General features: G+C 55.2%; 1 protein-coding gene across 4 annotated transcripts; it reads right to left on the reverse strand.

Annotated features, from left to right (window-relative positions):
- Window positions 1–29: 29 nt before the first annotated feature.
- Window positions 30–12,629, reverse strand: BEST1 (bestrophin 1). Of its 4 annotated transcripts, XM_062196014.1 has the most exons (11): window positions 12,080–12,629; window positions 10,941–11,106; window positions 9,159–9,253; window positions 8,545–8,778; window positions 7,851–8,005; window positions 7,418–7,495; window positions 6,913–7,065; window positions 5,075–5,155; window positions 4,666–4,817; window positions 1,226–1,855; window positions 30–422 (listed from the first exon to the last, which is right to left on the reverse strand). In XM_062196014.1, exons 2-11 carry the CDS (start codon window positions 11,090–11,092, stop codon window positions 404–406), a joined length of 1,749 nt encoding a protein of 582 aa, XP_062051998.1. In that variant the 5' UTR covers window positions 11,093–11,106; window positions 12,080–12,629; the 3' UTR covers window positions 30–403. The 4 variants fall into 4 exon arrangements, with proteins under 4 accessions (XP_062051998.1, XP_062051999.1, XP_062052000.1 ...); XM_062196015.1 differs by lacking the exon at window positions 7,418–7,495; XM_062196016.1 differs by lacking the exon at window positions 5,075–5,155.
- Between the last annotated feature and the right edge of the window lie 6,785 nt (window positions 12,630–19,414).

Genomic DNA, 19,414 nt, shown 5'->3' on the forward strand with positions numbered 1-19,414 from the left:
ACATCCATTAAATGTCACAGTCCAGGAACAGTCAACACCAATCAAAGTGAGACGCCTAGGAGAATATTTGTTTTTATTATATTAAACTCTTTAGTTTGGGAAAGATACTAAGGTACAGGTATGACCAATTCAGGTAAGAGTAAGGACTTGGGATTCGGATTCTGTTCTGAATTGTGTGTTTCCAAAGATTCATTCTCACTTCCACAGTATGCAGGGCAGAAAGACTGAAGTAGTCCTGGACTGCTTCCTTTGTTAACCGTTCAGCTAACCGTTGGTAATCCAGGCCATCATAGGAATGTGGTCTTCAGCACGGACTGCTGTGTGGCTGTAACTGGATCAGTGTCCTCCTAGCGGACACGCGGGTGAGGACCAGGCCAGAGAGGAGTCTCCCCTAGGAAACAGGTCAGGAACGTGCTTCCTCCCTGTGGGTAATTTGAGACAGTTAACAGCATGCCTGTGGGCTCCCCCTTGATTTCAGTACTAGTTTTGTGGTGGGAGGGCTAAGCTAAGGTTGAAACATCTTAGAATTCTTAACATTATTCCCTGACTGACACCCCAGGTCATTTAGAGAATTTCCTGTCTAGCCCTAGGAGCAAGCCTAAAATTGGTGCCCTTTTTAAGTTTTTCCAATCATGATAGCGTCTATGTGTTCTGACCACCAAACACCTGCTTGTCAATCAAGAAACAGGAAGTTACACTTCCTCCCCACACAAATGTGGATTGGATGAAAGTCCCGAGGGGATCTGAAACCTGCTGAGAAGTTTTGGGGAAGCCCACAAAACAGGAAGATAGCTCAGGGGCATTGGATGCCTTCCACCCCTACCATCTGCCGGTCGCCAGGGCTGGCCACCCTCAGTGCTTTGCAGCCGTTGCCATCTAACCACATGCAGCAAGTCAAATCCTGGGCTACAACCCAGAGCACCCCCAGTTGTGCCCTGGAGTTTTGTGTCAGCCACACCTGCCCGTCTAGGCCTGTCGGCCAGCCCTTCCAGCATCAGTGTCGGCGCAATCTTCCTTCACCTCACTCCCAGGGAATTCTTCCTGGTGATGTCAGCTCCCCAACACTTGGCCAGGGTTCCCTCCCGCTGAGGTAGGCAGGTAGGTATATACCCTAAGCCGGTGCTGGTATAGGCCCAGCATGCTGGAACAGGAGAAAGCAGTGAGGGCATGGGGAGGAGGGCCATGCCCAGGGGGAGGCAGTGGCTGCTTTAGGTGGAGGACATACCTGCTTTCCAAGCTGGAATAAGGATTCCCATGATCTTTGAGTATAGAGTGTATGTTGCCCCTTGAACGTTCCACATGGGGTTCTCTTGGATGGCCTTCAGGGACTTCTTGTATGTCAATCAGGTTAAACTCCACGGTTTTCCTCCTCACATGACCTGCTGGGTACTCTGTCGAGGTCGCCGTACTCGCCTTGCTCACCGAGGCCAATTCCAAACTGCTCTTGGTCCCAGAACTCATGGGCTTTAGGCTTTGGTGTTCAGCATCCATGCCTGGGACCCCATAAGGCCATGAGGGATCCGACTGTTCTGGGGGGAAGACTGTGGGCGTGCTGCTGGGGGGTGTCTGAGGAGCGCTGGGGTCTGTTGCGAACAGTGGAGCCATCTTGAAGGCCTGCACCAACAGAGGCTTCCAGGACTTGCTGTCTTCCCGGTCCCTGGAGTTCTGTTTGGTGTTCTTGGACTGGCCCTCATAGACACAGGACTCCTTCCTGGGCCACGGTGGTTTGGTGGTGTCGGGGGCCGTCCTGGGCGGAAGGTGGTCGTGGGACTGCTGCCCTAGGAAGCGGCCAATGATGCCACTGTGCATGTTTTCCTCCGGATTTGGCTGAAACTTCATCTCTTCCTCCTGCAGACTAAAGGGGGTCTCTCAGCGCTGAGTGTGGGGACACAGGATTGAAGCCTGACCTTCCTTCACTCTTACACCCTGCACTGCCGCCCCTTGGCCCAAGGTCAAGGCCACACAGTCTTCCTCACGTTGCACAAGCTTGTGCTCCTCTCTTGGTCACCTCCCAACGAGTGCCTCGAGGCCCAGCTCACCTCGCTGTACCCTAACTGGCCCGTGGCTGCAGCCCACAGCCAAAACCCTCAGCCTGGCATGACGGGGCCTCCTCTTCCTCCAGGCAAGCACAGCTGGTCCCCGTTATAAGTGGTTCAGATAAGGCCCAGGAGCCACTCCGGGCAAGGACGGGGATTTGCCATTCCACCCGGGGAGCAACATCTTCCCAGAGAGAAGTTTGGCTTCCTGGGAGCACAACAGCTTTGCAAAAGAAAGCTGACTGGGGCGGGGTGGCACTGTGGCACAGCAGGTTAAACCACTGCCGTGCATCCCATCCCTTATGGATGCTGGTTCGAGTCCTGGCTGCTCCACCTCCAATCCAGCTCCCAGCTAATGCACCTGGGAAAGCAGCAGAGGATGGCCCAAGTGCTCAGGCCCCTGCACTCACATGGGAGACCCAGATGAAGCTCCTGGCTCTGGGCTGGCCCAGCCCCACCCCGGCCTGATGCAGCAATTTAGGGAGTAAAAGAGTTGAGGGGCCGGCATGGTGGCACAGCGGGTTAGTCGCGGCCTGCAGCGCCAGCATCCCATATGGGCACCAGTTTGAGTCCCAGCTGCTCCGCTTCCGATCCTGCTCTCTGCTATGTCCTGGGAAAGCAGTGGAAGATGGTCCAAGTCCTTGGGCCCCTGCGCCCGCGTGGGAGACACGGAAGAAGCTCCTGGCTCCTGGCTTCAGATCGGCACAGCTCCGGCCGCTGTGGCCATTTGGGGAGTGAACCAGCAGATGGAAGCCATCTCTCTCTTTCTCTCTCTCTCTCTCTGGCTCTACCCTCTCTGTAACTCTGCCTCTCAAGTAAATAAATCTTTAAGAAAAGGAAGCAAGCTCACTTACCCCACCCTTGTCCGTGACCCCGTTACCCCTGTGTCCCAGCTCTCAGCTCCAGGCACGGCCAAGGCAGCCGGAGGTAACATCTGTTTCATGTTCTGTCCCTAGGTGCCTAGTATTTTGTCCCCAGAGCTGGGGCCTTGGGCTTGAGCTCCCTCACTACCTTGTATATCGCTTGCAAACAAGGCCTATGGGTTTTGCATCTATGATCCACGCCTCCCAGCTCCCACCTTCAGCTGCTGGGACACAGATCACGTAAGGCTCAGAGACATCCTCTAGAAATGTTTCTGACCTCAGCGAGCCCCCAGCCTTCATGGAATCACTTTCCCAGCCTCCCTCACACTGACTATGGACTCCAGTTTAGTCCCAATTACAGTTGCATAGGCCACTTGTTTCTTCAAAGAGCAAGGAGAAAACTGTGGAAGAAAATCTGAGTAAAGTCCCGACAGGTGCCAAGCACTCTCCAATGCCCTCTCAACTCTGTCAAGGGACACAGGGACACTGGACCACCTGGGAAGGCCTTCCTGCCCAACGGCAGCCCAGGAGGAATGCAGACTGAGCCGGGGAATGCAAATAGGTGACTGACAGTCTGGCTGCTGTGGGAGCCTGTAGGGCGAAGTTCACATTGGGAAGCACCTGTGATTGCTCAGCCCCCACTGGCTTGCTGCCCCTCCCCCCGTCCCCAGGCCGTCCCACTTCCGCTTCCCAGCCAAACAGCTTGGTTCAGAAAACTTTGTTCTGATCAGAGACAGGAACCAGGCCTTCATATCGATTGCATCACCCACTGGCTGCCCTGGAATAAGTCTCTTTCCTCTCTGGACAAGGGAGAAAAGCCCTTCCAGTTTACAGGGTCCTTAAGCAGCGCAGGTAAGGGTTAAAAATGTGGAGGCAGAATCAGGGGCCTGCTCTGTGGCGAAGTGAGTAAAGCCGCTGCCTGCAGCACCGCATCCCAAACGGACTGGGTTTGACTCCTGACTGCTCTGCTTCCAATCCAGCTCCCTGCTAGTGCGCCTGGGAAAGCAGCAGCGGATGGCCCAAGTGCTTGGGCCCCTGAACCCACATGGTAAACCCTGACGAAGCATCTAGCTCCTGGCTTTGGATCGGCCTAGTGGCCATCTGGGGAGTGAACCAGCAGATGGAAGACCTCCCTCTCTCTCTAACTCTGCCTTTCAAATATATGGTTTTTTTTTAAAAGATTTATTTATTTATTTATTTGAAAGAGTTACAGAGAGGCAGAGGCAGAGAGAGAGGTCTTCCAACTGTTGGTTCACTCCTCAAATGGCCACAATGGCCGGAGATGCACCGATCTGAAGCAAGGAGCCAGGAGCTTCTTCTGGGTCCCCAACGTGGGTGCAGGGGCCCAAGGGCTTGGACCATCCTCCATTGCTTTCCCAGATCATAGCAGAAAGTGGGATTGGAAGAGGAGCATCTGGGACCTGAACTGGAGCCCATATTGGATGCCGGCACTACAGGCTGTGGCTTTACCTGCTACGCCATAGCGACGGCTCCATAAATAAATCTTTTAAAAAAAAGGATTGGCCTGGCTTAAGTGTGCTCTTTGTCAGTAATGGGCTGGACAACTTACCCTCTCTGAACCTGTACGTGACCACCAGAAAACCGGGGGTAACGAGCCGGGGTTATTTGGAGGAGGAAATAGGTGCTGTCTGTAAAGAGCGCAGCAGGTGCCCAGCCCTTACAAGGCACTCAGTAAATGCTAACTAGTATTGTTCTAAGTTCCTGCACTTGGTGGGGGTCTCACCCAGCTCCCTGGCATTGCCTACCTGATGTCGAAAGCAGAGCCCATATAGGAGGCTCGCCGGGTCTGGGAGGCGGCCACCGTGTAGGGGGGCTGTGGTTCCGGGTCATCCCAGTATATGTCCTGCTCCAGTGGAGGCAGGTCCTGGTGCATGTTGTCCACAGACAGCAGGGACACCTGGTCAGCAGAGACAGAAAGGGAAGTCCCCAGGAGAGGTCACCCCAGGCAGGACCGTGAACTTGCCTGATGACTCAGAAAACTCCTTCCCCTCCCTCCGGACCACAGTCTCGGTGCTTGTAAAGTGCAGAGAGGCTGTTGCCCACCTGCAGCCTGGGACTGTGAGTGAAAGGTTGGCTGTGGAAACGTGGGGTCCCCAACCTTGGGTCCAGTTTGGGCAGGGCCCAAGGTGTAGCTTCCCTTCCCCCACCTCATACCTGCAAGTTCCTGTCAATTATCCAGTTGACCTCAAAGTCATCATCATCCTCACCAAAAGGGTTGATGAGCTGCTCTGCCACCTGGGGGATACGTGAGGCTCTGCAAACCCTCAGGCAGACTTCCTCCACGTCCTGCCGCTCCCTCGGACCCTGCCATTTCCATACTCCCATGATGCTCTTCCTGCCTGAGCACTGTCTTTAAAGCCACAGGGCAGGAGGGAACCACACCCATGCCCCTGCGTTGCAAGGCGCTGAGCCAGTTCTTCCCTTGATGCTCACTGTCTCTCAGATGAGTCACCACCTTTGTCTCACCTCACTTGTCTGGATTGCATAATTTGATTTGCTCTTTTGAAAGGTTGATTTATTTATTTGAAAGTCAGAGTTACAGAGAGGGAGAGGCAAAGAGAGAGAGAGAGAGAGAGAGAGAGAGAGAGAGAGAGATCTTCCATCTGCTGGTTTATCTCCAAACGGCCACAACGGCCAGGGCTGGGCCAGACCAAAGCCAGGAGCTTCATCTGGGTGTTGCACATGGGTGCAGGGGCCCAAGGACTTGGGCCGTCTGCTGCTGCTGCTTCCGCTGCTTTCTCAGGCACATTAGCAGGGAGCTAGATTGGAAGTGGAGCAGCTGGGTCTTGAATCAGTGTCCATGTGGGATGCTAGCACTGTAGTTGGCGACTTTACCTGCTGTGCCACAGCGCCAGCCCCTCTTCACTGTTTTCTGATGTCACACGGATATATGCTCTGGGGCTGGGCTGAATTAAGGGGTGGTCCAGGGGAACAGAAGCCTGGATGCTAATCTCTAAAGCACCCTGAGGGGCCGGCATCCTGGGGCAGCAGGTTAAGCCACCACCTGAAACACAGGCATCCCATATCAGAGCGCCAGTTAGAGTCCCAGCTGCCCCATTTCTGGTCCAGTTCCCTGCTGATGCACCTGAGACAGCAACAGAAGTTGGCCCATTACCCACGTGGGAGACCCAGATGGAGCTCCTGGCTCCTGGTTTTGGCCTGGCCCAGCCCCAGCTGTTGTGGCCATTTCGGGAGTGACTCAGAGGAGGGAGGATCTGTTTCTGTCTCTCCCTCTCTCTCTGTTACTCTGCCTTTCAAATAAATAAAACACATCTTTGAAAATAATAATGAAACATCCCCCACAGAGGTGATGAGCTGCCTTAAGGGCCTAGAGGACATTTTGCAAGCCACTGGTGCATCTTAGAGAACATCTAGCATAGACGTGCTGAGATCCGGAGATCTGGGGGCAGGTATAGGAGGAACGGCAGTGCGTGTGCGTGTGCGTGTGCGTGTGCATGTGTGTGTGCGTGTGTGTGCATGCATCCCACATCACCACTACCAAAATGTAAAGGAAGAAAGGAAGAGGGGGTGGGGGAAGAGGGCTGTGCTCTGCAAACAGGCCTCTTGAGTGAGGAGTGGTGGTGCCAATCTGCCCTCTACAGGACGCGCTGGGGTTGGTCAACCTCAGAGCTTTTGCGTCACTCAGCAGGGGACCCATCTGGGGCCAGAGCTGAAGGAATGAGGTTGGGCCTCTTTCATTCCACGCTATCCCCCTGTTTTGGACACACATGTGACGGCACCAAGGTTAGAGTAACCGAACTTTCCCTGTTTCTCGTGCCGGCTGACTTCCGGGCCTTAGGTCAAGCCTGGGAATCAGACCCAGGCCTCGAGCACATCCCCCTTTTCCTTGGGTCTCCGTAGCCTCTTAGGCACGTGTAGACCAGAGGTCTACACCCTACTGTTCCCGTTTGAGAGTCTCCTTTCCTGGCTGTCCATCCTCATCCCAGGCCAGCTGGCCACGCCCACAGCTCCCCAGGTCCTGGAGAGCTCACCTTCAGCCAGCCGACATAAAAGAAGAACTGCAGGAACGTGAAGACAGGCACAATGAAGTCCAGCTCATGGCCGGGGTAGCCCTTGATTGGGTTCAGAAATTGCCGTCCAAGCAGGCAAGCCAGGAAGAAGCTGTACACGGCCACGGTCACCACCTGGAGGCAAGAGAGGAAGGGGTGGCAGAAAGGGGCTGAGTGGGGACCCTGGGATCAGGAAGCTGCCCAGGTTGGGGGCCTGAGGCCTTGCCGTGACTTTCACACGCCAAGTCATGCATGTGACTCCCTGTCATCACCCCTTTAAGACCCAGATAATCCAACTGCCGCCTCTGGGCTGCAACAGGCAGGAGCCCAGACACTCTGAACTTGCCACTGCCTCCGAAGTCCAGACCCAGCTCCCAGGATGAGTGCTTCCTTAGCCTCCAGGTGAGCCCTTCTTCCCATCACAGGCTGTTTCCTGGGTCCTCCTAGCCTGTTTCCCAAGAGACAGCCTCACCAGCCTGGTCCTCACCTGGGTGTACACCAGCGGAATACTGATCCAGTCGTAGGCATAGAGGTGTCCACACTGAGTACGCAAAGTGCCCATCTCCTGCGGAGCAGGAGGCAGGGATGGGGTTCTGACCACCACCTGCTCTCTTGGGCTCAACCTCAGCTCTTGCCCCCCACCCCACCCCCAAAACCAGGATGTGGTGCTCGTGGTCCAGCTCTGGCTGTGTGGTCATGGGCAACTCACTACACCTCTCTGTGCCTTAGCCTCCTAATCTATCAAAAAAGAGTCAGGTTCTTACAGTCTCACTCGGAGAGCAGACAGGAGGGACCTTTGAGGAGGGGCCGCTTTGGGTTGGGAGCTCCTGTTGGATAAGATGCTACAACCCCATTGCAGACTCTGGGGAGACCCTCCGGGGCTTGTTCCACCTGAGGTCCCATCCATGTATCAGGCTCACGTTCAGCAGGCCCTGGAGCAGGACGGGGTCCCGGATTCGACCTTCCACCCAGATCTTAAACGCCAGGTTGGCAAACCACACCCAGGGCACCCAGAACATGTTGTGTGGTAAGGTCAGTTTCTCCAGATGCTTGTGTTCCGCAGGGGTCATAAAACCTGCAAGGTGGAATGAAGAGGACATGGGTGGAAGGAGCCGCAGAAGCGGGGCCGGCATCAGGTGGCCAGGCCCGACCTCCCGGAGCCCGCCGAGACCTCCGCGCCCCTTCGGCGAGCTCTTGCAACAAACATGACCGAGCCGAGCGTCTGCTGCGTGCTGTGGAGGGCTGTGCGCTTCGAAAGGGCCCTACGTCTTTAACTGGGACCCGCCAAGGTCAGGACCAGGGCGAGGCCAGAGACTGACGTCATGGACCTCCACAATGGAAACCGGAGTCGGGAGGAGGAAGGTTGGAAGGAGGTAGACCCTGGGGCCTCACCAGTGCTCAAGCCCCCACCCCTCCTTATCCCCCGGGAGTCCCAGTCCTGGCCTCCAGTTGCAGCAAGCACCTGACTCCGCCCAGCCCAATTCCGCCCCAGGTCGTGGCCCCGCCCCGCCCTCAGACCCACCCAATCCTCAAGTCCGAGGGACTCGGACTCCGCCCACTGGCAGCCCCCCTCCAGCCTCCGGCCCCGCCCCGTTCGGGCCTGGCCCCGCCCACCTGCTTCCACCAGGTGTTGGGAGGTGGGAAAGCGCTTGTAGACGGCGCGGCTGACGCTGCGCAGGATGAGCAAGATGCCCAGGTTGGCGTAGCGGATGAGCGTGCGCCGCAGGAGCCGGCCCTGCGCGTCCCTGCCCTCCACGCAGCTGGACACCAGGCTCATGAGACGGTCCGGCCACGGCAGGTTCTCGTACTGGTTCCACCAGCGGGTCACCACCAGGGTCACGTAGAAGCCTGGGCAGAAGGGACGGGGGCGAAGGCCGAGTGCCCGGGCTGCAGCCAGAGCCCGTGGCACCTCGCTTTCTCCTTGGTGGTTGTGAGCGGGCCCAGCCCCAGCCCTCCTGGAAGGCACAAGGGCCTCAAGAGTTATCTCAGCGTCCGGCCGGGCCCAGAAACCCGCCGGCCCCTCCCCTCGGGCAAGGGGCTTCCCTCGAATTCCGGGGTCTCCAGGGCTAACAGCTGGACTCGCTCCTGCCGTCTAACCTGAGTCTCCTGTGCCCACCACCGAGCTGCGGCGGCCCAACCCCCGCCGGCTCCTCTGGCCCACCCCAGGGCTTGTCTGGAGGCCCGGGGCGACCGAGCGGTCCCAGGACAGCTGGTAGAGGGAATCTCACCCAGTACGAAGGATATGGGGATGAGTTGGATGTAGCTGTCGCAATACAGAGTCAGCTTCTCAAAGAACAGCTGCTGGTTCTCCTTGAGGACCTTTCTGGGGATGTGAGGAGACAGCCAAGGTGATTGTCGGGGCCATCCTCCTGTCCCACGGCCCCAAACCCAGAGAGCCTGGCGCAGGCCCCCTGGGGAGAACCCTGACCGTGACCCCTGGCTCAGCAGGAGGAAGAAGGTCCAGGGTCCCACACTGCTGACCTCTTAAAAGGTCAGTGTTAAAAGCAGGTGGGAGGTGTGTTTGGTCTTTTTGCTTTTGTAAAGATTTATGTATTTGAAAAGCAGAGTTACAGAGAGAGGGAAAGACAGAGAGAGAGGAGAGAGAGAGAGAGAGAGAGTTCCATCTTCCATCCACTGGTTCACTCCCCAAATGGCCACAGTGGCTGGGGCTGGGCCAGGTGGGGGCCAGGAGCCAGGAACTCTATCTGGATCTCCCCCACAGGGGTGCAGGGGCCCAAGTACTTCCACCATCTCCTGCTGCTTTCCCAGGCCCATTAGCTGGGAGCTGGATTAGAAGTGGAACAGCCGGGGCCTGCACCATGGCTCAACAGGCTAATCATCCGCCTTGCGGCGCTGGCACACCAGGTTCTAGTCCCGGTCGGGGCACTGGATTCTGTCCTGGTTGCCCCTCTTCCAGGCCAGCTTTCTGCTATGGCCCGGGAGTGCAGTGGAGGATGGCCCAAGTGCTTGGGCTCCTGCCCCCCCCATGGGGCCTGCGGTGCGCTGGCCACAGTGCGCTGGCCGCGGCGGCCATTGGAGGGTGAACCAATGGCAAAAGGAAGACCTTTCTCTCTCTCTCTCTCTCTCTCTCACTGTCCACTCTGCCTGTCAAAAATAAAATAAAAAAATAAAAATTTTTAAAAAAGAAGTGGCACAGCCGGGAATCGAACCAGCACCCCTGTAGGATGCTGGTGTCGCAGGCGTTGTGACCACTGCACCACAACGGTGGTCCCATTTGTTTGGTCTTTTAAACAATGTGTGGTGGACAGGGATGAAAAGGTGGGGCATAGAGGGTTTCTCCCCCAGTGAGAGTAACCCTGGTGCTGCTGTAACCATGGATACAAGCCACATTTGTCCAGACTGGAGAATGGGCCTCACTGAGAGGGAGCCCCAACTGTGGCCTTTACGTGACAGTGATGTGCCAGTGCAGGTTCACCGAGGGTCACAAACGGACCACTGTGGTGTGGGTGTCGGGACAGGGACACGAGGACTGTCTCCACTTTATGTTCCATTTTGCTGTGACGTCAATCCCTAAAGTGTAATAATCAAAGAAGAGCCAGGGGCTTTGTCGTTAGTGTTATTATGAACTCAAGACTGTTAGGCTTCAGTGCTTTTTAGTCCATCCTTGTCAACAAAATGCTTTTTCAGTCTAAAATACTATTATATATTCTGGTATTGTATCTGTCCCTCCTATTATTGAAATTATATTGTTATTTAAAAATGTACAGTGTAGGCTTACAAGCCAGTGTGGGATACAGTGAAACAATGCTGACCAGCCGGACCAGGTAAGGCCTGGGTTCCAGATCCCTCCCTGGGTCGGAGGAAAGGGGGTCTGGGACACCCCACCAGGGTTGAGCTGCCCCCCCCATGACCTGCCACGAGCTCATTCTGGTGGTTCACTGATACACTGCCCGCCCCACCCCCACCCCCGCTGCCAGCCACCCCAGCTGGCTGGGAGGGCACCAGGCCCCTCCCTCTGAGGCTGCGGCCCCTGGCTCTGCCGCCCGTACCTGTAAATGAGCCGAATGATGTAGTAGCAGAGCACGAAGATGAGGAACTCGCCGTAGAGCAGCTTGTAGATGCTGCCGCGCCAGCACAGCAGCAGGCGGGAGAAGGAGCCTAAGCGGGCGTTCGCCACTCGGTTCGAGTAGGTGACGGTCATGGCCAGGCAACAGGCTGCAGCAGGTAGACAGACAGACAGAGACTGAGGCTGGGGGAGGGGAAGGCTGGAGGGATCAGAGGCTTTGGTGGACTCGTGTTGGCCTTTAGCCAGGTCATCCTGCTCAAGGCCTCGGCTCTCCTGTGTGGACACTGGGAGAGGCACGAGAAGGTCTCTCAGATCCGCCCAGCTCTCACTGCCGGTGGGGGGCAGGACCCAAGAAAGGGATCCCAGAGGCTACCCAAAAATCCTTGGCATGGAAGACGTGTGAGCCCCGAATTTTGCAGATTGACACAGTCAGCGACAACCACAGTGCCCGTGCACTGAGCTCGGGTCCTCTGAGCTCCTCATTCTGTGCCTCCCCAGGCTCCCTCGGGAAGGGGCCAGGTCAGCCCTGCCCGCCACTGGACCCCTGTTCCCGGGACAGAGCCTGGCAGGCAGGGAGGCACATGTGCTGTCCACTGAATGGTGGCCCCCCGAGCCTTTGCACCTGCTGATCCTGCTGCCTGGGCATGCTCTCCCTGAGACAACTGCAAGGCTCATTCCTGCATCCGGTCGCCTCCTGAGAAAGGATGCCCCAGCCACCCACCTGGAAACAGTACCCCGTGGGTCCTCTGACTTTGCTTGATTTTCCTACAGAGCACTTATCATTACTCCAGATTACACTATTTGCTGTTGATTGCCTGCTTCCTTCTCAGAATAGAAGCTTGCATTGTGTTCTCACTGGAGGTACTCAATAAAAAATTACTGAAGCCATGACTGATGCTCCCCCACCTCCACCCCACCCCCTCATTCCGATGCTGCAGCACTGACTCCCTCTGTTCCTGGTGCACACCAAGCTCATCCCTACCTCAGGGCCTTTGCACATACAGATGCCCACACCCCTGGATGTGGGCCACATACACAGCACCCCCTCAAGTACAAGGACAGTCATCCACTCCTGAAGCCCTCATAGACCCAGCCCTGTCCACCGGGTCACCCCCTACTCACAGGTAGGGCTCCAGCTGGTCAGGTCATTTCCCAAAAGGTCTGGCTGTTGGGCTGGTAGATCAACAGGTCTGGGACCCAGGAGGTGGTGCCCCTGCCCACACTCAGGGGCTGGCCCTGCCCATGAACAGGTGTGTTGAGCAGTCAGTTAACTCCCTAAGCCAGCGTGTCCACAAAAGAGCCCTTGTCTTGGTCCACCTTATACTCTGCTCATGAGGCGCTGCCCACACAGCCTGGCCAGGGTCCCTCAAATTCCTTCCCGGGGAGCAGTAGGCTGAGACCAGGACTGGAACCCGGAGCTGCCTCGCATGGATCCTGACCTCTGAGGTCTAGCCAGGGGAGCTGGCAGGGGGCCCGAGGGCCTGAGCCTCATGCCGGGAGCAACCCCAGGAAGGGGAGCCCCTAACTGGGCTCTCAGCGGTCTCATGGGCCGCGGCTAGAACGCTGGGCTAGGTCAGAGGTCCTGGCTTCTGTCCCGGCTCTGCGGTGAACCACTGAGCTTCTGCTCCTCTCTCTCTGTGTCCCTGCCTGAGAAAGATGAGGTTGCTTTGGAATTTCATGGCCTCCGTGAAGAGGGACAGAATTCTGCATCTACTGGTCAGGAGCTCTGATTGGCTACTAGTGACATCATGGGTTACTCTGGCTGTGATTGGTTGGTAGGACCTCTTTGTGGGTTGCTTCAGAGCTGTGGAAAGAGAAGGGGGCAGGGAGCTGGGTGCGGGGCCGCCTGCTGGGAGATGACATAGCAGCCTTGGGATGTATGCTGCCGGCTCCCAGCCAGCTGGTGCGATGTGGGAGCCTGTGCCCAGATCCCCACGGGCAGCTGGTTAGAATCTGAGCGGCTGACGCCATACATTCCCGTGCTCATGCATCAGTGCCCGGAGTGTCTCCTGACACACTCATGCACACCACAAAGCACAAAGAGCAGAACTCCGGGCAGCGATGGTTCTCGGTCTTTAGCGTCACTGAGAATTTCCCGGAATGTTTGTTCGGTGCGCAGCTTCTCAGATCTTTTCCCTGGAGCCAGAGCTGTGGTCTTGGGGATGTTGCATTTTTATCAAGCACTGCAGAGGATTGTGATGGGAGTGGCCCTGGTTTGCACTGTGACTCTGAGCTACAAAACAAATCCCTCCTCCTCCATCCCTCCTTCTCTCGCTCTCCCCTTCTCTGCTCCCACCCCTGCCATACTGAGTTAACCATGCTAAGATTACAGGTGATTTTTGCATATACCAACTTTACCCTTATAATTCTCTTGAAAAAAAAAAGGTGCTATTTCACAGTGACCTTGTCTACTTTTCTATTCATAGCAAACAATAAAGCTGTTGTCAGGAGATAGTCTGTCTCTTCCCACATCAGAGGAGTGTTAGCTGCCTCGCCACTGCCCCCACGGAAACAGGGAAAGGAACACATTCACCTGGCCTCGATCTTCTCACCTGCGAAATGGGGTGGCAATGCCTACCTTGGCAGCCAGCTGAGAATGACGGATGGCAAACATGGTGGCTGTCTGTGCACTTTTTCGGGTTGGGGGAGGAGGGAGGGAGGCACTTACAAATCGCCAATCCTTGTGCCCCATCCTTATGCGTTTGGATTCAGGAGATCTGGATGGGGTCCAGGGGGTGGTCCATTCCCAAGTTCCCCGAGTGACCCAGATGTACACATAGCCTGGGCTGTCTCTGACGTAAAGAATTACTTTCCTGTCTGTACTCCCTCTGCCCTTCCAGCACGTACTAGAACCCAGGAGACAGGTTTTCACTTAGCAGATGATTAATGGACATATTTTTAATTAAAGTTAAGATGTGCCTGGCAGCATGCCGGCACAAAGATACTTGCCTTGTATTAGTTGAAGGAACCATAAATTAAAATCCTGCCTTTGTGCAGATAGGCTCCTGCCTCCCCTGTGGTGACCACCAGAGGGCGCGCTTGACTAGCTGGCTCTGGCCTGGGTCAGGGTAGATCTACAGGGTGAGTGTAGACTGAGGAGCTGGCAGTGGAGGGCTCCATTTGCCTGAGGCTGCCCAGCAAATGTGGGGCTTTGAGACAGAGCTGGGAAACAGGCAGTCGGTCCTTCCTTTTCCTAACAGTGTGAACCCAGTCTCCACCCGCTCTCAGGTGACCCAAAACACCCCATGAGCAGCTGCTCCTGGCCTCGCCCTGAGACCGGCACATCCAGGCACAAGTCGTCCTCTCTCCTACCAGGTGTCCGCCAGGAAAGTGTCCCCAGCCAGCCAGGCACAGCTCAGGCACACAGGACAGCCACCGTAACGAGCCGCGTGGCCCCCGGACTCAACTCTGCAGCTCCCAGCTCAGTCGGGGACGCCCTCTTCTGCTTGCTGTTGCAAAGACAATGACCATCTCTGACGGCGGAACTGGGCTTGATCTGATCCCTGGCTCCGAGAACGCAGGGGCAAGTGACAATCGGGAAGCACCTATGCAGCTCCAACACAGACCGGCAAGGCTCAGGATCTGCGCCCGATGCAGAGGTCGGGGAAACTCTTACAGAGAAAGGGACATTTGATTTGGGACTTGACGCACGAGTAGGAGTCCACCAAGCTGAGGGTGGAAGAGCATTCGATGTCAGGGAACAGCCCACGACGAGTTACAAGACATTCCCCAGGGAGGTTCAGAACCGTGTTCCTGCTCGGGGAGGGCACGGGAGCTCCAGATCTGCTTGGCTCAAGGTCACGGCTGTCAATGACTCAGGCTGGAATCTGGGCCTCCGGGCTTTGAACCCTGTGCCCGTTCCACTCCCCACGATCACCTCTGCAGTGCAGGTCAGCTCCTGTGGGGCAGAGTCTTACCTGATAGGCAGTGGTCTCTGTTGGGGGTGAAGGGACAGCCAAGGGCAGGGGTGTAAGCAGGAGAGTCTGACTGCAGCAGAGTCCGCGCCCTGGAGAGCCGCCCAGCGGGAAGCCGTCCCTGAGGCCGGCAGAGCAGGGCTGGCGGGAGCAGAGGGTTCCACGCACAGAACGCTGCGGCCTTCTTACCTAGGGTTGCCATGGCAACAGGAGCATCACAGAGGGCCCGCCAAGGCACGCTTCCAGGCCCTGCCTCAGCTGGGCAAGCAGAAGGGGACCCGGCTTGGCTGGGGGAAGTGGGCAGGGGCCCCTGGGGTGGGGCCAGCCAGGCCTGGTCACTGCCTCCCAGGCTCTGTGCAAGGCACCTGCCAGCCCACACCCTTCTCTTGGGACAATCACAGAACAAACAGGGTGGAAGCCAAGCCCGGAGAGGAGGGGGCCTGGCACAGCTAGACAGGGAGGGGAGGGTCACGGCCAGTCCAGGGCCAGGAAGCAAGACAGATGATGACACCTCTGCCCTGAGGTCAGGCAACCCTGGTCCCCAGAGGGTCAGGGAGACTCAGCACTCAAAGGGATGAACACAGAAGCTCTGGCCACGGCAGAAGGACCACAAGGAGCAGGGGAGGCAGGGAGAGGCTGGGACACGCCTGGGTCCAGCTTCACCAAGCCCCAGCCCGCCAATGACAACAGAATAGCATGGGGTAGGCCAGAGCGGGCCCAACCGGAGACACGAGGCAAGAGGACTCACCACAGCCTTTAGGAGAGCACTGGGACCCCCATGGACTCTGCCCCACGGAGGCCAGCCAGGTAAGGCCCCGACCCTGTCCACACCCACACGTTCAGAGCTGAGGTTGGTGGCAGGTGAGGAGCAGCAGCAAGGTGGGTCAGAGAACCGGCCGTACACGCACCCTCGGCAGGCTCCGTTCTCGCTTCTCTGCTGGGCACACGGTGCACAAGCCGTGGGAGGGAGTTAATGGCTTCCCAGCCAAGGAAAATGACCTCGGTCATGACAAATCGGAGGCAGGGCTGGACAAAAGGAGCTCACCTGCCTGGTCAGTGCAGGGCCTTCTCACTGTTCCCACGTGTCCCCATGGGGCCAATCCAGAGGCAGGCGCTAAAGCCACTGTGCTCAGCGCCACATGGGGTAGATGGACACAGACGTTCCTCCCACCTTGTGGGTACTTCCTAGGTGCTAGGCAATGCGCTAAGTGCTTTTTAGGAGTGAGCACCAACCCCTGGGGATGAGGAAGGGCTGTGCATCTGGTACAGGTGCACAGATGTTGGGGAGGATGGGTAAGGGCAGGCCAGAGGGGGAGTGAGCCGTGCTGGTGACTCTGTTGGGTCAACGGGCTCACCCGATAGGCAAGTGGCCACCTGTCTCAGGTGCAGGTTGACGGAGCTCCTGCAGCTCCAAAGCCAAGGCTACCAGACCTGGAGTAAGAATACTGGACCCTCAGCTGAACATGGATTTCAGACAGTGCGTGATTTTCTAGGGTGACCTGAGGGAGAGGGTCCGGAAGCATCCGTGGTCTTTTCTCTGTTGGCCCCACCCCACCTTGTAGTCACTGAGTTACTTAAGCAGCACCCCCCCCTTCAGAATCTACATTTCAGTAAGATTCTGGGCACATTATAAGTTTGAAAGGCTGGCTTTAGACCATGACCAGAGACATGGAAGGAAGCTGTATCCAAAATGCTTGGCATCAGAAGTGTTCTGGATTTTTTGGACTTGGGAATATTTGCGTACACGTAATGAGATATCTTGGGGTTGGAAGTCAAAAAATAAAGAAAAACACCAAGTGCTGTCATATTGATATATTTCCTCCCAGTCTTTTTTAAAAAGTTGAGGAAAAATTCATCTACCATAACATTCGCCTTTTCCATTTACTTACTTATCTATCTGTATTAAAAGCCACCCTAGGAGGTGTGTGCAGTGTGGTTATGATATGCACCCCCTCAACTGACAAATGGTATTGAGCATCTTCACTGGAGAAATCTGTTTTTTTTTAATTTATTTATTATTTATCTTATTTATTTATTATTTATCTGAAAGGCAGGATTTCAGGACAGAGGGAGAGAGCAACAGAGGTAAAGAGATCTTTCATCTGCTGATTCACTCCCCAAATGGCTGCAAGGGCCAGGGTAGGCCAGGCCAAAGCCAGGAGCCTGGAACTCCATCCGGGTCTCCCATGTGGATGGAGGGGCCTGAGTACTTAGACAGTCATCTGCAGCCTTCCTGGGGCATTAGCAGGGGGCTAGATTGGAAGTGTAGTAGCTGGGTCTCAAACCCTCCGGTATAGGATGCAGGTGTTCTAAGTGGTGGCTTAATTCCCTGCACAACAGTGGCACCTGTGTCTATCCAAATCTTCTCCCCAGTTTTTTGTGTTTTGTTGTTGTTGTTGTTGTTGTTTGTTCTGTTTTGTTTTGTTTGACAGGCAGAGTTAGACAGTAAGAGAGAGAGAGAGAAAGGTCTTCCTTCCATTGGTTCACCCCCCAAATGGCTGCTATGGCTGGCACACTGCGCCAATCTGAAGCCAGGAGCCAGGTGCTTCCTCCTGGTCTCCCATGCGGGTGCAGGGCCCAAGCACTTGGGCCATCCTCCACTGCCCTCCCAGGCCACAGCAGAGAGCTGGCCTGGAAGAGGAGCAACCAGGACAGAATCCGGCTCCCCAACCAGGACTAGAACCCGGGGTACTGGTGCCACAGGCAGAGGATTAGCCTAGTAAGACGCAGCGCCGGCCCTGCCCAGTTTTTAGTTGATGTTTTATCTTCTTGTCCAGTCGCATGAATTTCTTATGTTTTTCACACTAGATCCCTATGAGATATACGATGCACAAATTATCTTCTCCAGTTCTGTAGGTTGTCCTTTACTTTCTTGAGAATGTCCTTTGATGTATTCAATTTTGATGAGTTTAAAACTCTTTTTAAAGCTGTATTTATTTATTTATTTAAAAAGGCAGAGTTACAGAGAGAGGGGGAGAGACAGAGAAATCTTCCATGCACTGGTCCCCCCTCCCAAATGGCCATGAGCCAAGAGCCTGGAACTCTGTCCTGGTCTCCCGCATGAGTGGCAGGGGCCCAAGCACTTGGACCGTGATCTGCTGCCTTCCCATGTACATTAGCAGGAAGCTGGATCTGAAGCAGAGTAGCCAGGATTCAACCAGCCTGATACGGGTGCTGGCCGTCCGTAAGCAGCAGCTTCATCGGCTGTGCTACAACACCGACCCCTACAGCTGAATTTTGGGTGTAGATCTTGTATTCCGTAACTTCGCTGCATTCGTACACTAACTGCAAACGTTTTTGGGTGGAGTCATCAGGATTTTCTGTATCTAAGATGGTGCCATCTGTGAATGCAGTTCTATTTCTTCCTTTCCTCTTTGGCTATCCTTTATTTCTTTCTCTTGTGTAAGTGCCCTTGCTGAAATGTCAAGCAGACGTGACAAAGCCGGCTGTCCTCACTTCTGACCTTAGGGGGAAAGTTTTCAGTCTTTCCCACTGAGTTCTCATAGATGCTGTCTGCATCTGGTTGAGGACATTCCCTTCTATTCCTAGTTTTGTTTTGTTTTTAATTTGAAGGGCAGGAGGAGATAGAGGTAGAGATAGAGGAGATAGAGATAGACATAGGGAGGGGAGGAGAGAGAGAGAGAGCTCCCATATGCTCAAATGCTTACAACACCTACAACACACATAGGGCTGGGCCAGGCTGAAGCCAGGAGCCTGGAACTCAATCCAGGCCTCTTACAGGGATAGCAGGGACTCGAGCACTTGGCCCACCACCTGCTGCCTCCTAGGGTGTGCAGTAGCAGGAAACTGGAATTGAGAACAGAGCTGAGCCTCAGACCCAGACACAGCAATATGGGACGCAGGCAGCAACACATCAGCCACTGTACCGAACACCGGCCCTGTGAGTGTTTCCATCAGGACGGCTGTTGGTTTTGTCGGATTGCTTTTCTGCACCAGTTGAGATGGTCATGTGGTTATTTTTCCTCATTTTAAGAGCTTGCTGTATCGCACTGGTTGTCATACATGGATCTCTGCTTGCATTCCTGGGATAAATTCCACCACCATAAATTCCAAATATGCCGCTGGATTTGATGTACCAGTGTTTGGTTAAGGATATTTGTGTCTGTGAGGCGTCTTCTAAAAGTTCATGGTACATGCATACTATGAAAAAAAAAAAACAATGCATGAATTTCAAAAAATTTTTGCACCAAAATAAGTTTATCTTTTAATTCCATTTTTCTTTTTCTTTTTTTAAAAAAGAAAATAAGTCATCTTTTTTCTTTATTATTCTTTTTATCTATTGAGTGACAAAGATAGATAGACAGATCTTCCATCTGTTAGTTCATTCCCCAAATGCCCATAATACCCAGGGCTGAGCCAGGCTAAAGCTGGGGTCCCAGAACTCCCTCCAGGTCTCCCACATAGGTGGCAGAGACCCAAGTTCTTGAGCCATCACCTTTTGCCTCCTAGACTGCATGTTACCAGGAAGCTGGGAGTGAAGGTAAGACTCGAACCCTGGCACTGGGATATGGAATGCAAGCAT

This window comes from Lepus europaeus, chromosome 7, assembly GCF_033115175.1.
Source record: "Lepus europaeus isolate LE1 chromosome 7, mLepTim1.pri, whole genome shotgun sequence".
NCBI classification, from domain to species: Eukaryota; Metazoa; Chordata; class Mammalia; order Lagomorpha; family Leporidae; genus Lepus; species Lepus europaeus.